At 42.1% G+C, this 17,500-nt stretch overlaps 1 protein-coding gene across 2 annotated transcripts in view; it reads right to left on the bottom strand.

Annotated features, from left to right (window-relative positions):
* The window catches only part of nell2a (neural EGFL like 2a), a 389,930-nt gene that overhangs the window by 234 nt on the left and 372,196 nt on the right, over positions 1-17,500 (bottom strand). For both annotated transcript variants that reach the window (XM_061969587.2, XM_061969588.2), the window contains 2 exons: positions 5,270-5,494; positions 1-380 (listed from right to left, as the gene is read on the bottom strand). The exon at positions 1-380 is cut by the window's left edge and continues 234 nt beyond it. In XM_061969587.2, coding sequence (XP_061825571.2) covers positions 339-380; positions 5,270-5,494 — 267 coding nt within the window. In that variant the 3' untranslated portion in view covers positions 1-338. The remainder of the gene's footprint in view (positions 381-5,269; positions 5,495-17,500) is intronic.

The following is a 17,500-nucleotide window of genomic DNA, read 5'->3' as shown; positions in this document are numbered from 1 at the left end:
GACATCAAGCACAGTCATGCCAGTTAATATTTGTATGTTACAAGGTCATGTGGGGCGGGTGAACAAAGGGGGAAGTCCATCATCATCATTAAGGTGGATAGAAAGACCAAGAAACACTCGTAGTGTTTTTAGGAATGGGACCAATCCTGCTGGCATTTACAATAATAATGTGGTTCCTCATGATGATAATAATAGGAAGATGAGGGCGCCTCCATGCGGCCGAAACATTCCTGTCGAGATCAGTGAGGAGACGTTATTCGAGGGCGGCCATGGAGGTGGTGTTTATTTTTCTTCTGGTTGTATTTTACATGGAGGAGAATGCTGTACAGGTGCCGCCACTAAAGGCACATGGGGTCCACTGAGCAACAGATGTGTCCGTTCTGTGGGAGAGAGGGAGACAAAGACCACGTGGTCAATGGCATCAGAGAGAAAGTCCCACACGGCACAGAAAGGACAGGGAAATGCGGGTGTAGTGGTGTTTTTTTTTAAGTTTAAATTTTTTTTTTTTTTTAACACGTCACCACAGTAAGTTCAAGTTAAAGTACCACTGATAGTCACACAAACACTAGGTGTGGTGAAATTACTCTCTGCATTTGACCCATCCCCTTGTTCCACCCCCTGGTATGTGGGGAGCAGTGAGCAGCAGCGGTGGCCGCGCTCGGGAATCATTTTGGTGATTTAACCCCCAATTAATAATAATAACAATAATAATAATAATAGATTTTATTTGTAAAAAACACTTTACATTGAGTAAACAACCTCAAAGTGCTACAGTGTATTAAAAAAAAAATAAATAAAAAGATAATAAAAATAAATAAAAATAAAAACTAGAACAGCCTAATAGCTACAACTAGTATGCATACATCTAAAAAAAGGCTTTTTGAAAAAATAGGTTTTTAAGCCTTTTTTAATAACATCCACAGTCTGTGGTGCCCTCAGGTGGTCAGGGAGAACGTTCCACAGACAGCAGAAATTCCAACCCTTGATGCTGAGTCTTTGGTATTACTCGGCCGGGGTTCGAACTCACGACCTACCGATCTCAGGGCGGACACTCTAACCATACCAGTGATGGCGAAGAAACATGAAACGCCACTAATTGATGATGACACGTAAAAGATGGACTTTCTACATTGTTGACGTCTATCAGTAAGAGAAGAACAAAGTCTGCCGTGTTTACTTTTATTGTGAAGAGACTCTACCCCCAACACCAGGAGTCGTAGGTCCTCTAAATGACAGAAGCAGTGTTTTCACAGCAGACACTCTCGTCAAAGATCAGAAATTCCAACCCTTGATGCTGAGTCTTTGGTATTACTCGGCCGGGGTTCGAACTCACGACCTACCGATCTCAGGGCGGACACTCTAACCATACCAGTGATGGCGAAGAAACATGAAACGCCACTAATTGATGATGACACGTAAAGGATGGACTTTCTACATTGTTGACGTCTACCAGTAAGAGAAGAACAAAGTCTGCCGTGTTTACTTTTATTGTGAAGAGACTCTACTCCCAACACCAGGAATCGTAGGTCCTCTAAATGACAGAAGCAGTGTTTTCACAGCAGACACTCTCGTCAAAGATAATATGACCTGAGAACTTGGTTGTTTTTAGAAAACTACAGCAAAAATGCAAGTCAAAGATCCTCCATGTGACAGGAGCTGTTTTGAAGCACCTACAGTACTGCAAAAAGGCTAGTCATAGATCCTTCTATTGGACTGGAAGAAGCTAACCAAAGATCCTCAAAATGACAGGAGCAATCTGCTGTTTTTCCAGAAACTACAGAAACTCAGGAAATATGTCCCTGGACACATGAGGACTTTGAATATGACCAATGTATGATCCTGTAACTACTTGGTATCGGATCGATACCTAAATTTGTGGTATCATCCAAAACTAACGTAAAGTACCAAAGAAGAGAAGAATAAGTGATTATTACATTTTAACAGAAGTGTAGATAGAACATGTTAAAACAGAAAATAAGCAGATATTACCAGTAAATGAACAAATAGATTAATAATCAATTTTTACAGTTTGTCCCTCATAATGTTGACAAAATAATAGAATGATAAATGACACAATATGTTACTGCATACGTCATCAGACAAATTACGAGCATTTGTTTGCTTACTTACTACTAAAAGACAAGTTGTCTAGTATGTTCACTATTTTATTTAAAGATAGAATTGCAATAAGAAACATATGTTTAATGTACCCTAAGATGTTTTGTTCAAATAAAGCCAATATTTAAATTTTTTGAGGTCTCCTTTATTTAGCAAAGTATCAAAATACATTTTGGTACCGGTACCAAAATATTGGTATCGAGATAACCCTAATATATACACACACATATATGTGTATACAGTGTATATATATATATATATATATATATATATATATATATATATATATATATATATATATATATATATATATATATATATATACAGTATATGTGTAAATAAAGCCAATAATTACATTTTTTGAGGTCCCCTTTATTTAGCAAATTATCGAAAAGTATCAAAATACATTTAAAATATTGGTGTATATATATATATATATATGTCAGGCTTGTCCCTGACAGTTTGACTATGTTTTAGTTTTTTCTCTGTTTGTCTTAGTTTCCTGTCAGCGCTTTTATTTTGTCTTCATTTCCTGAGTGTCTCCCTGAGTGCTGCTTCCCCTCAGCTGTGGCTGATTGGCACCTGGCCACACCTGGTGTCAATCAGCCAGCTACTATTTAAACCTGCCTTCTCCTCCAGTCATGGCTGGATCATTGTCGTTACTACCTGTCGTGTCGTTGTTTGCTGTATGCTGTCGTTAAGCTATTCCCTGGATCCTGACTCCTGTTCCTGCTTTCTGGTTCGTGTTTTCATTTTCTTATTTTTGAACATTAAAAACATGTTTTCTTGTACCAAGCCTGCTGCCATCTCTGCATCTTGGGGTTCGTCAACTACAAACTCTGACATAATGATCCAGCCTGTTAACACGTTCCCCGCGGAGATTTCCATGGCGGAGAGGCTTAACAAAGCATTAGAATTAATGGCTAAATTGAAGAGGAGTTCGGCCGCATTTCAAGCCCTCTCCCACCCATCCCTTTCGTCTGTGGGCCTGTCTGGGGACGTCTGGGATCCGTCCCTTGAGGGGGGGGCTAGGAGTGGCTGTGCAGCTGGGGAGGCACAGCTACTCCTCACCCCAGTGGGTCTGCAACAGACGGCGCCATCCTCTTCGGTGGACCAGCAGACGCCACCATGCAGTCCGGTGGGCCAGCAGACGCCACCATGCACTCCGGTGGGTCTGCAACCTACGACGCCACCATGCACTCCGGTGGGTCTGCAACCTACGACGCCACCATGTACTCCGGTGGGCCGGCAGACGCCACCATGCACTCCGGTGGGCCGGCAGACGCCACCATGCAGTCCGGTGGGCCGGCAGACGCCACCATGCAGTCCGGTGGGCCGGCAGACGCCACCATGCAGTCCGGTGGGCCGGCAGACGCCACCATGCAGTCCGGTGGGCCGGCAGACGCCACCATGCAGTCCGGTGGGTCTACAACCAACGGCGCCACCATCCTCCTCTCCGGTGGGCCAGCAGCAGACGGCGCCACCATCCTCCTCTCCGGTGGGCCAGCAGCAGACGGCGCCACCATCCTCCTCTCCGGTGGGCCAGCAGCAGACGGCGCCACCATCCTCCTCTCCGGTGGGCCAGCAGCAGACGGCGCCACCATCCTCCTCTCCGGTGGGCCAGCAGCAGAGGGCGCCACCATCCTCTTCTCCGGTGGGCCAGCAGCAGAGGGCGCCACCATCCTCTTCTCCGGTGGGCCAGCAGCAGAGGGCGCCACCATCCTCTTCTCCGGTGGGCCAGCAGCAGAGGGCGCCACCATCCTCCTCTCCGGTGAGCCAACAGACGCTGCCACCATGCACTCCGGTGGGCCAGCAGAGGGCGCCACCGCCATCCTCCCCGGTGGGCCAGCAGAGGGCGCCACCGCCATCCTCCCCGGTGGGCCAGCAGAGGGCGCCACCGCCATCCTCCCCGGTGGGCCAGCAGAGGGCGCCACCGCCATCCTCCCCGGTGGGCCAGCAGAGGGCGCCACCGCCATCCTCTCCGGTGGGCCAGCAGAGGGCGCCACCGCCATCTTCTCCGGTGGGCCAGCAGAGGGCGCCACCATCGTCTCCGGTGGGTCCTCCCATGCCGGCGGTCGAGCCGCCTCGCCAATTGCGGCGGCGTTCAACTCGCCGTCGCCACCTAACTCTTCCCCGCTGGTTGCGGGGACACTTGGCCTGGTGGCCCACCTCCTTGTCCTCCCTCCGCCCTCCCGTGACTTTGGACTGTTTTTTGGGGGGGGTGTTCCTAGAACGTCTGGTATCCGTTATAGGAAGGGGGGCTACTGTCAGGCTTGTCCCTGACAGTTTGACTATGTTTTAGTTTTTTCTCTGTTTGTCTTAGTTTCCTGTCAGCGCTTTTATTTTGTCTTCATTTCCTGAGTGCTGCTTCCCCTCAGCTGTGGCTGATTGGCACCTGGCCACACCTGGTGTCAATAAGCCAGCTACTATTTAAACCTGCCTTCTCCTCCAGTCATGGCTGGATCATTGTCGTTACTACCTGTCGTTTGCTGTATGCTGTCGTTAAGCTATTCCCTGGATCCTGACTCCTGTTCCTGCTTCCTGTTTTCTGGTTCGTGTTTTCATTTTCTTATTTTTGAACATTAAAAACATGTTTTCTTGTACCAAGCCTGCTGCCATCTCTGCATCTTGGGGTTCGTCAACTACAAACTCTGACAATATACACACACACACACAAGTGTATACATATATATATACATACATACATACATACATATATATAAATACATATCGAAAAGTATTAAAATACATTTTGGTACCGGTACCAAAATATTGGTATCTTTATAACCCTAATATATACACACACATACATATAAATATACACACATATATGTATATACATATATATGTATATACAGTGGATATATATGTACAGAAATGTATAAAAAATACACATGTGTATATATATATATATATATGTACAGAAATATATAAAAAATACACATATATGTGTATATATATATATATATGTCTGTATATATATATATATTTTTTTTTTTTACTATTAACAGCAGTTCACTTCTTTTTGTCACATGTATGACAGTTTGGAATGGAGAAATGTTCATTCAAACATTAAAACAGTTGATACCTGTGTTATGATGGCTACTGTTGACCCTGGAACAGATAATTTCCTGCTGGAACACACACTTACCTTGCACTGGCAGAGGGTGCACTCGGTGCCGTGTTTGATCCAGGAGGAGCCGCTGAAGCGCGAGATGTCGTGCTCGTCCGTGCACGTCTTGGTGATGTCGTTGCGGACGGTGTCCGCCAGGCAGGGGTCGCTGACGCATCGGGGGCAGCACTCGCCGTCGGGCACCACCGTGAACTCGCAGTCGCCGGGCGGGCACGGCAGTGGCCAGCAGTCCACCTGCCCCTGCTGGTGGGAAATGAAGGATTATTTCATTGTTATTTTTTTTTATACATACATATTAGTCATAAAAAGATGTTCTGAACTCCTGTTTTAACGCCGGTGTTGTTTCTCTTGACACAACCAACTAGCTGAGACTGAATCAGCAGCACCCGTGCTGGTTGAAGCCAAGTAGCGCACTCCAGTTGAACTCCACAGTCAGTAAATAGCACACAGCATAGTGGCTATATTTGACACACATTGATGACATCATTCTTACTCCAATTAACACTCCTGTTCAATGAACCAGGGTCCAATAGTGTGTGGAGTGTTAACAATGCATTACGTAATAGTGGAGTACATTTTCACCTTGTTATGTAACAATGCCGCATTTTGCCATAAAATTCTGGAACACATTTTTGTAATAAGATTTGTGAAAAACAACAACGGAATACTGTTTTTTGTTTCATATTTGTGTTTTTAGCATCATGTTTAGCAGCGTTAAGTCAGGGGTCGGCAACCCAAAACGTTGAAAGAGCCATATTGGACCAAAAATTAAATAAAATAAAAATATATATATATGTCTTGAGCCGCAAAAAAATGTTAAGTCTTATATAAGTGTTATAATGAGGCAACACATGATGTGTCTATATTAGCCTACTATCAAAATGACTTTAAAAGTCTTATATAAGTGTTATAATGAGGCAACACATGATGTGTCTATATTAGCCTACTATCAAAATTACTTTAAAAGTCTTATATAAGTGTTATAATGAAGGCAACACATGATGTAAGTGTCTGTTAGTTATATTAGCCTACTATCAAAATGACTTTAAAAGTCTTATATAAGTGTTATAATGAAGGCAACACATGATGTGTCTATATTAGTTATATTAGCCTACTATCAAAATGACGTTAAAAGTCTTATATAAGTGTTCTAATGAAGACAACACATGATGTAAGTGTCTATGTTAGTTATATTAGCCTACTATCAAAATTACTTTAAACGTATTATATAAGTGTTATAATGTAGACAACACATGATGTAATTGTCTATATTAGCTATATTAGCCTACTATCAAAATTACTTTAAAAGTCTTATATAAGTGTTATAATGAAGACAACACATGATGTGTCTATATTAGTGATATTAACCTACTATCAAAATGACTTTAAAAGTCTTATATAAGTGTTATAATGAAGACAACACATGATGTAAGTGTCTATGTTAGTTATATTAGCCTACTATCAGTGCTAAATATTATAAACTTATCACTTTCCTCTGGCACTGTTCCACTAGCATTCAAAAAAGCGGTTATTCATCCTTTGCTCAAAAGACCAAACCTCGATCCTGACCTCATGGTAAACTACCGGCCGGTGTCCCACCTTCCGTTTATCTCGAAAATCCTCGAAAAAATTGTCGCACAGCAGCTAAATGAACACTTAATGTCTAACAATCTCTGTGAACCTTTTCAACCCGGTTTCAGGGCAAATCACTCTACGGAGACAGCCCTCGCAAAAATGACTAATGATCTACTGCTAACGATGGATTCTGATGCGTCATCTATGTTGCTGCTTCTTGATCTTAGCGCTGCTTTCGATACCGTCGATCATAATATTTTATTAGAGCGTATCAAAACACGTATTGGTATGTCAGACTTAGCCTTGTCGTGGTTTAACTCTTATCTTACTGACAGGATGCAGTGCGTCTCCCATAACAATGTGACCTCGGACTATGTTAAGGTAACGTGCGGAGTCCCCCAAGGTTCGGTTCTTGGCCCTGCACTCTTTAGTATTTACATGTTGCCGCTAGGCGACATCATATGCAAATACGGTGTTAGCTTTCATTGTTATGCTGATGACACCCAACTCTACATGCCCCTAAAGCTGACCAACACGCCGGATTGTAGTCAGCTGGAGGCGTGTCTTAATGAAATTAAACAATGGATGTCCGCTAACTTCTTGCAACTCAACGCCAAGAAAACGGAAATGCTGATTATCGGTCCTGCTAAACACAGACATTTATTTAATAATACCACCTTAACATTTGACAACCAAACAATTACACAAGGCGAATCAGTAAAGAATCTGGGTATTATCTTCGACCCAACTCTCTCGTTTGAATCACACATTAAGAGTGTTACTAAAACGGCCTTCTTTCATCTCCGCAATATCGCTAAAATTCGTTCTATTTTATCCACTAGCGACGCTGAGATCATTATTCATGCGTTCGTTACGTCTCGTCTCGACTACTGTAACGTGTTATTTTCGGGTCTCCCTATGTCTAGCATTAAAAGACTACAATTGGTACAAAATGCGGCTGCTAGACTTTTGACAAGAACAAGAAAGTTTCATCATATTACGCCTATACTGGCTCACCTGCACTGGCTTCCTGTGCACTTAAGATGCGACTTTAAGGTTTTACTACTTACGTATAAAATACTACACGGTCTAGCTCCAGCCTATCTTGCCGATTGTATTGTACCGTATGTCCCGGCAAGAAATCTGCGTTCAAAGAACTCCGGCTTATTAGTGATTCCCAGAGCCCAAAAAAAGTCTGCGGGCTGTAGAGCGTTTTCTATTCGGGCTCCAGCACTATGGGATGCCCTCCCGGTAACAGTTAGAGATGCTACCTCAGTAGAAACATTTTAGTCCCATCTCAAAACTCATTTGTATACTCTAGCCTTTGAATAGCCCCCCTTTTTTTTAGACCACTTGATCTGCCGTTTCTTTTCTTTTCTCCTCTGCTCCCCTATCCCTTGTGGAAGGGGAGACACACAGATCCGGTGGCCATGGATGGGGTGCTGGCTGTCCGGGGTCGGGACCCGGGGTGGACCGCTCGCCTGTATATCGGTTGGGAACATCTCTGCGCTGCTGACCCGTCTCCGCTCGGGATGGTTTCCTGCTGACCCCACTGTGGACTGGACTCTTACTGTTATGCTGGGTCCACTATGGACTGGACTCTCACAATATTATGTCAGACCCACTCGACATCCATTGCATTCGGTCTCCCTAGAGGGGGGGGTTACCCACATATGCGGTCCTCTCCAAGGTTTCTCATAGTCATTCACATCGACGTCCCACTGGGGTGAGTTTTTCCTTGCCCTTATGTGGGCTGTATCGAGGATGTCGTTGTGGCTTGTGCAGCCCTTTGAGACACTTGTGATTTAGGGCTATATAAATAAACATTGATTGATTGATTGATTGACTATCAAAATGACTTTAAAAGTCTTATATAAGTGTTATAATGAAGACAACACATGATGTAATTGTCTATATTAGTTATATTAGCCTACTATCAAAATGATGTTAAAAGTCTTATATAAGTGTTCTAATGAAGACAACACATGATGTAAGTGTCTATGTTAGTTATATTAGCCTACTATCAAAATGACTTTAAAAGTCTTATATAAGTGTTATAATGAAGGCAACACATGATGTGTCTATATTAGTTATATTAGCCTACTATCAAAATGACGTTTAAAGTCGTGTATAAGTGTTATAATGAAGACAACACATGATGTAAATGTCTATGTTATTTATATTAGCCTACTATCAAAATGACTTTAAAAGTCTTATATAAGTGTTATAATGAAGGCAACACATGATGTAAGTGTCTATGTTAGTTATATTAGCCTACTATCAAAATGACTTTAAAAGTCTTATATAAGTGTTATAATGATGACAACACATGATGTAATTGTCTATATTAGTTATATTAGCCTACTATCAAAATGATGTTAAAAGTCTTATATACGTGTTATAATGAAGGCAACACATGATGTGTCTATATTAGTTATATTAGCCTACTATCAAAATTACTTTAAAAGTCTTATATAAGTGTTATAATGAAGGCAACACATGATGTAAGTGTCTATGTTATTTATATTAGCCTACTAACAAAATGACTTTAAAAGTGTTATATAAGTGTTATAATGAAAACAACACATGATGTAAGTGTCTATATTAGCCTACTATCAAAATGACTTTAAAAGTCTTATTTAAGTGTTATAATGAAGGCAACACATAATGTAAGTGTCTATGTTATTTATCTTAGCCTACTATCAAAATGACTTTCAAAGTCTTATATAAGTGTTATAATGAAGACAACATATGTTGTTCCCCAGCGTTTACCTTTTTCCCATCTTTTACGGGACGCCCTGTTCTGTAATCATGTACACTGTTTGTTTGTCTCATCTTGAATGGGTTTGGGCTGAAAACAAAGTTTGTGCAATGACAATAAAGACCTACCAACTGGTAAGTGTCTATGTTATTTATATTAGCCTACTATCAAAATGACTTTAAAAGTCTTAAATAAGTGTTATAATGATGACGACACATGATGTAAATGTCTATATTAGCTATATTAGCCTACTATCAAAATGACGCAAATCTTTGTTGACAGAGATGTTGAAATGTAATATTTATTCTACACATTTTTAGAATATTGGAAAACATTACTAAAACGAAGGGTGAGATAACTCCTGGAAATGACTGGCTTAGAATGGCCAAAGGTAAATATGTGTGTGTTCAAGTTGAAGGAAACGGAAACTGCAAATAAAATGAGCTCAAATATACCTACAAACGAGGCATAATGATGCAATATGTACATACAGCTAGCATAAATAGCACGTTAGCATCGGTTAGCTTGCAGTCGTGCACTGACCAAACATGCCTGATTAGCACTCCAAGAAGTCAATAATGTCAACAAAGCTCACTTTTGTGCGTTCTCGCACAGCATAAAACCTTTGGTGGACAAATAGAGACAAAGAAAGAGTGGCATAAAACATGTCTTTCTGTGGCAGCATCAAGGAAAGTTGTACATGTAAACAAACTACGGTGCGTTCAAGGACCTCCAAAATTCGTAGGACAAAATGGCGCGCGTCAAATACTCTTATCAGTGAAGCATGTTTAATGTAAACAGTGGGATTTCTAACAATTAGGAAGGTTTGCCCTCCTACAGAAACCATATTAAAACAAAAAAATTTTCCTCATCCTTTTCCATTTAAAGTTAAAAGTTAAAGTACCAATGATTGTCACACACACACACTAGGTGTGGTGAAATGTGTCCTCTGCATTTGACCCATCTCCTTGTTCACCCCTGGGAGGTGAGGGGAGCAGTGAGCAGCAGCGGTGGCCGCGCCCGGGAATCATTTTTGGTGATTTAACCCCCAATTCCAACCCTTGATGCTGAGTGCCCAAGCAGGGAGATAATGGCTCCCATTTTTATAGTCTTTGGTATGACTCGACCGTGGATTAAACTCACGACCCACCGATCTCAGGCCACTGAGCAGGTCATTATTTTTTTCATTTATTTTTAAAAAAGCTCCAGGGAGCCACTGGTCTGGTGTGGATGAACTTGACTGGCCTGCACAGAGTCCTGACCTGAACCTGATAGAACACCTTTGGGATGAATTAGAACGGAGATTGAGAGCCAGGCCTTCTCGACCAACATCAGCGCCTCAAATGTTATCCTTTTTTTGTAAACTGAATTTATTAGGAAAAACATGAAAAAAAAAGAAGTATTTTCTGCCTTTACCTTGTGGTTAGAGTGTCCGCCCTGAGATCGGTAGGTTGTGAGTTCAATCCCCGGCCGAGTCATACCAAAGACTATAAAAATGGGACCCTTTACCTCCCTGCTTGGCACGCAGCATCAAGGGCTGGAATTGGGGGTTAACTCACCAAAAATAATTCCCGGGCGCGGCCACCACTGCTGCTCACTGCTCCCCTCACCTTCCAGGGGGTGATCAAGGGGATGGGTCAAATGCACTTAATATCCTTAAAATTGACACTGCGCCTTATAACCCGGTGCGGCTAATAATTTTGGCTGTGCTTACCGACGTCAAATCAATTTTATTTGGTACATAGTGTATTGACAGTAGATGGCAGTCACACATAAGAGATTAAAAAAGTAAAGTTAAAGTACCAATGATTGTCACACACACACTAGGTGTGGTGAAATGTGTCCTCTGCATTTGACCCATCCCCTTGTTCACCCCCTGGGAGGTGAGGGGAGCAGTGAGCAGCATCGGTGGCCGCGCCCGGGAATCATTTTTGGTGATTTAACCCCCAATTCCAACGCTTGATGCTGAGCGCCAAGCAGGGAGGTAATGGGTCCCATTTTTATAGTCTTTGGTATGACTCGGCCGTGGATTGAACTCACAACCTACCGATCTCAGAGCGCACACTCTAACCACTAGGCCACTGAGTAGGTTGAACAAGTGAACAGGTTAGAAATACGAGAAATACAAGCGATATGTGTAGACTGCAATATGACGCCAGTAAACAACACCAAAACTTGAAATGTTCCATTGAAAATAAAGAACATTACACAGGGTACTCAAAAATCTGTCAAAATGTTTTAGTATGACTTTGAAGCCGCACCACGTGATGGATTGTCGGCCCATTTTGGCTACCGTAGTCAGAGATAGAAGAACCACCATTACATGTTATGTACACCACAAAGACATCATAATATGACCCCTTTAACATGCCTTACAATCCGGTGCGCCTTTTGTATGAAAAAAGACATTTCAATGTCTTACACACACTTGTTATTTCATATGTTGGCCAGAGGGGGAGTACTTTTAAAACCGACACACAGTCAATTTGAAAAATCCCTCCTTTTTGGGACCACCCTCATTTTGATAGATTTCACCACCAGGGGTGCTAATGAGCAGTGTTGGGTTAGTTACTGAAAACCAGTAACTAGTTACAGTTACTAGTTACTTTATTTCAAAATTAACTCAGTTACTAACTCAGTTACTTACACCAAAAAGTAATGTGTTACTATGAAAAGTAACTATTTAGTTACTTATATATATTTTTTTATTTTTTTTAAGGCCCCATTTAATGCCCTTTTAGCCTTCATGTTATTGCACTGGAGAATAATACAATGTGTTGATCAACTTGACATGCATTTGCATCACTGAACTCTGCTAAGCAACGTGGTCTACATACAACACACAAAGACAAAGATATGTTTCAAAGGGCCAATTTGTTTCAGGCCAGTACAAATTGACAAAACTATTTTAAATAGCTGAAACATAACATATATAAGCAACAAACAGCATAATAACAACGTAGCTGTAAAGCAAGGAAGGCACACACTACATACACAAAGCCGAACCAGGCGTTTTTTTCTCTCAAGGAATTCTGAAATAAAATCATGTCTGAAGACCAGAACACTACACATTTCCCCAGTTTTAGTTTAAAGATAAGGAAAGATTGGCCTGGCCCACTAGCATCCCTCTTTATGTTTGTGAACTTTATAGTCTAAACATTTAGAGTGATGTGATAATCAAACACTCTAGAAGTCTAGAATGAAAGAGCAACAGTATATAAGAGAATTGACAGAGTGGGTGTACATTCAGTGCGCAGTGCCTCGTTAAAATCCAGCCGCTGTAGCTTAGCAGGTGAAGTGTGTCTCTCTTTACTAGCTTCGTCGAAGCATGTTGCTTTTGTAGCTGTTTCAGCAGATTTGAATTGCTGTTTTGGGCAGTAGATAGGATCTTTGATCCAAGACACAACTTACATTCAACTTAAATGTTCTTTTCTTTGTGGTCGACAAAAGAAAAGTATTGAGAATATCTCCATGTTAAGAAACTCGGCTTCGGGCTTCGCCATGATGTCTTGTTAGTAAACCCAGACACGCCCCCTCCCACACACACACACACACACACACACACACACACACACACACACACACACACACACACACACACACACACACACACACACACACACACACACACACACACACACACAGACAGCACGCCTCTTTCTTGTCGCCTCTTCCGCAGCACTGCAATAAAACACACTCAGATCTTCTCAGTTTCTTGCCGATACTACATAAACGGTAACTGAGTTACTGAATATAAAAAATTACGCGTTAGATTACTATTTACCGCCGAAAGTAACGGCGTTACAGTAACGCGTTACTTTGGAACGCGTTAGTCCCAACACTGCTAAAGAGACATTCTCTATTAGATGCAATGGTTTTCCGTATTGGGACCATGATTCCGGTCCTAACTTGTTCACCGGTCCTCATATGGAAGATACTTTTCCTTGTTGATGTCTCAAGAAGGGTGGAAATACAACACACACACACACACACACACACACACACACACACACACACACACACACACACACACACACACACACACACACACACACACACACACACACACACACACACACACACAGGTGTATATATATATATGTATATATTTTCAGGCATATGCACAGGAAATGGTCATCTAAGAAGGTAAATATCTATTCTGATCAAAAATCCTGATGTGGACCTTATGCATCACTGAGTGCCATTCCGGTTTTTGATGTGGCCCTCGTTTTTGGACAGCATGTCTCCGGTAGATTAAGCTCGGTGACGTTCATCATCAGGTTTCTCTTTCAAGCCAGCACAGCTGCAGGTGCCAGATAGAGCAGAGGACTAACTGGACGCCGTTTGATCAATTTCATCAAATTGCAAATGGTCCATGTGGGACTTTGGTCTTGGTTGCACATGAGGAGGTTCTGGAAGAGCATGCTGAGCCTGGGCTCTAAATAGAGCAGGTGTGTAGGCATCCAAGTTTCATTTCACGTCTCCGTCTCGCTCCTGGAGCTGCTGGACATTAGCTCCCAGCGGCTGTCTCCGTGTGCTTTGCAAACTGCACGTTAGCGTCTGCTCATGTCTACACCTGCTGTGCCGCCGCTCGTTTGCACGCTGTGAGACATCTAAAAGTCAGTGCTCAGTTCTTGCTCCGGATCTCACTGGACGTTTCATTAGGTACAATGTGATGGAATCAAGCTAAAGTGAGTGTTATTGTCTTTATGAAGGCATGCAGAATTGTCCACTGCTGTACCTAATGAAGTGTCCCGTCATCTTAGCTTTACAGTCTAAGTGAGAAAAAAATTATTCCTTTCTTCTGATCATTCTGTCTTCTATATATGTATATATATATATATATATATATATATATATATATAAAAATATGTAAATACATACATATACATATATACATACATACATATATAAATATATACATATTAGAGATGCGCGGTTTGCGGGCACAACCGCGGAGTCCGCGGATTATCCGCGGATCGGGCGGATGAAATAAAAAAAAAAAAAAGATTTTATCCGCGCGCGGGTCGGGTCGGGCGGATGAATTAGATTTTTTTTTTTTTTTTTTTTTTTTTTTTTTTGCGGGTGGCAGTTAAACCAATTCGGAAACATATATACATAGTTAAATGTTGTTACCCACATACGAAAAACGAGCAGGCACCTGCTGCATATGCCACAACAGAAGAAGAAAAAAGAAAAGAGATGGACACTTTTACAGAGCGGAGAAGGGACGCCTCGCCGGGGTCCGGGACCGAGGCCCCTTCCCCCGAGAGGGCCCCACCGGGAGCCGTAGCTGAGGCGATCCGCGAGAAGGGCCCGACGCACGTCCAGGGTCACTACCGCGCCCACCGCACCGACACCCCGCCTCGTCCGCCTTCGCCGCGGCCGGCGTCACGCGCAGCAGGTAAGCAGCTTACCTGCCCGCCACCCCCGTGGCCGGGGGCTCGTAACATGGGTCACTCCGCGCGCTCCGCCCGCGCAGCTTACCTGCCCGCCACCCCTGTTGCCGGGGGTGCGTAACAGGGGTCACTCCGCGCGCAGTGCGCTCACGAAAGGGGTGGGGCTCACCCTGGTTTATATAGAGAGCAGGACGGTGGCCATGGAAGTCGGAACCCGCTAAGGAGTGTGTAACAACCCACCTGCCGAATCAACTAGCCCTGAAAATGGATGGCGCTGGAGCGTGGGCCCATACCTGGCCGTCGCCGGCAGCGAGACGCGCTTGGAGGTGCGCTCAGCGCGGCTCCCATATGATTGCGCACTGGTGTGCGTCTGGGTCGTGACAGCGTGGCACGCGCAAGTCTGTGCTGCATTGGATCAGTCTCCTTTCTTTAACAGGCAAAACTTTATAACCTCACCATACCTGCCAACTTTTAAAATCAGAAAAACCTAGTAGCCAGGGTCCAAGGGCCGCAGGCCCCGGTAGGTCCAGGACAAAGTCCTGGTGGAGGGTTCAGGGCTTCGCCCCCCGACGCAAAATGATTATTAGCATTCAGACAGGTTAAAATGTTGCTAAAACCATCACTTTTCTATCAGTCACAGTGACTTTTCAAAACAAAAATATTACAGCAAAAATCATATGGGTTGATTGGCATGTTTATTCTGTAAGCTAACTTCAATAGTTTGAAATTATTTTGACAGTTAATGCCAGTTATCCTGTCAACCTTTCACAAGACTTCAATTTGTTAATTGAAAGTATAAACAGTATAAACACTTTTTACAGTAAACAAATGGTAAAACAGTACTAAACAATTCCATTAAAAAAAAAATTGGTGTCATTATTAACTTTCTGTCCAAGCTTGTATAATCTACTGCCTTGTTCAATTGTAAAAAATATTCTGTGCCTAAAATTCACATTTCTATCACAATTATCATACTGTAAACATGGTAAGCTAACTTCATTAAAATTAATAGTCCTGTCAATAGCATGGAATTACAATTCAAATGTAGTTTTTTTGTAAGCCTTTCAAAAGAATTCAAAATATGAAAAATTAATGAAAATTAATTTAAGCCATCAGACACTTGAAAAGTGGCACATCACATTTCTAATGTAATCATTTTAACTTTTCAACAGAAATAGCACTGCAAAAATATTAAGGACATACTTCTGTATTTTGGTAGTTGTGCTGTCAACATTTAACAAGATTTCTTCAACTTGGACTTGAAAGCAGAAATAGTATAAACACTTTTAACAGTATGTCGTGCTGTGAAATACAGCCGACAGGATTGCGCACCAAACACGAAGCAAGGCCAAAGCGCACGCGCGCATGGTGCAGGAGAACAAAGGACTTCTTTCATTTAAGGTTTGTGATAAACCATCAAACTCATTCGTTAAAAGGACTCTATAGTAATATGAAGCGAATTTTTCTGGACATTATCATGCAAGAAAAGTTTATTTTTGGGACCGCGATCACCGCGTAATGATTTTTAAAGGTTGCATTACAAACATTTAACTGTCCCATGTGATCAGCCAGTGCGATTGGAAATCCATGCTCAATTATTGCCTCCGTAAATAAAACTTCGGGCGGGTGCGGGCGGATGGCGGGCGGGTGCAGTTCTGATCAAACGTTACATCGGGTGGATGGCGGATGGTTGACGACTTTCTGACGCGGTTGCGGATGAAATAAATTGCCTATCCGCGCATCTCTAATACATATATAAATATACTATATATAAATATATACATACTATACATATATATAAATATATACATACATACATATATAAATATGCATATATATATAAATATATACATACTATACATATATAAATATACATATATATAAATATATACATACTATACATATACATATATATAAATATATACATCCATACAAATATAAATATACATATATAAATATATACATACATATATAAATATACATATAAATATATAAATATATACAAACATACATATATAAATATACATATATAAATATATACATACATACATATATAAATATACATATATATAAATATATACATACATATATATCCATTCATCCATCCATTTCCTACCGCTTATTCCCTTCGGGGTCGCGGGGGGTGCTGGAGCCTATCTCAGCTACAATCGGGCGGGAGGCAGGGTACACCCTGGACAAGTCGCCACCTCATCACAGGGCCAACACAGATAGACAGACAACATTCACACTCACATTCACACACTAGGGCCAATTTAGTGTTGCCAATCAACCTATCCCCAGGTGCATGTCTTTGGAGGTGGGAGGAAGCCGGAGTACCCGGAGGGAACCCCCGCAGTCACGGGGAGAACATGCAAACTCCACACAGAAAGATCCCGAGGCCGGTATTGAACTCATGACTACTCAGGACCTTCGTATTGTGAGGCAGAAGCACTAAACCCTCTTTCACCGTGCTGCTCCCATACATATACATATTTATATAAATATATACATATA

The sequence above is a fragment of the Nerophis lumbriciformis genome, linkage group LG10, assembly GCF_033978685.3.
Source record: "Nerophis lumbriciformis linkage group LG10, RoL_Nlum_v2.1, whole genome shotgun sequence".
Taxonomy (NCBI): domain Eukaryota; kingdom Metazoa; phylum Chordata; class Actinopteri; order Syngnathiformes; family Syngnathidae; genus Nerophis; species Nerophis lumbriciformis.
The sequence above is the reverse complement of the archived record's forward strand: the minus strand, read 5'-3'. Positions and strand labels throughout refer to the sequence as shown.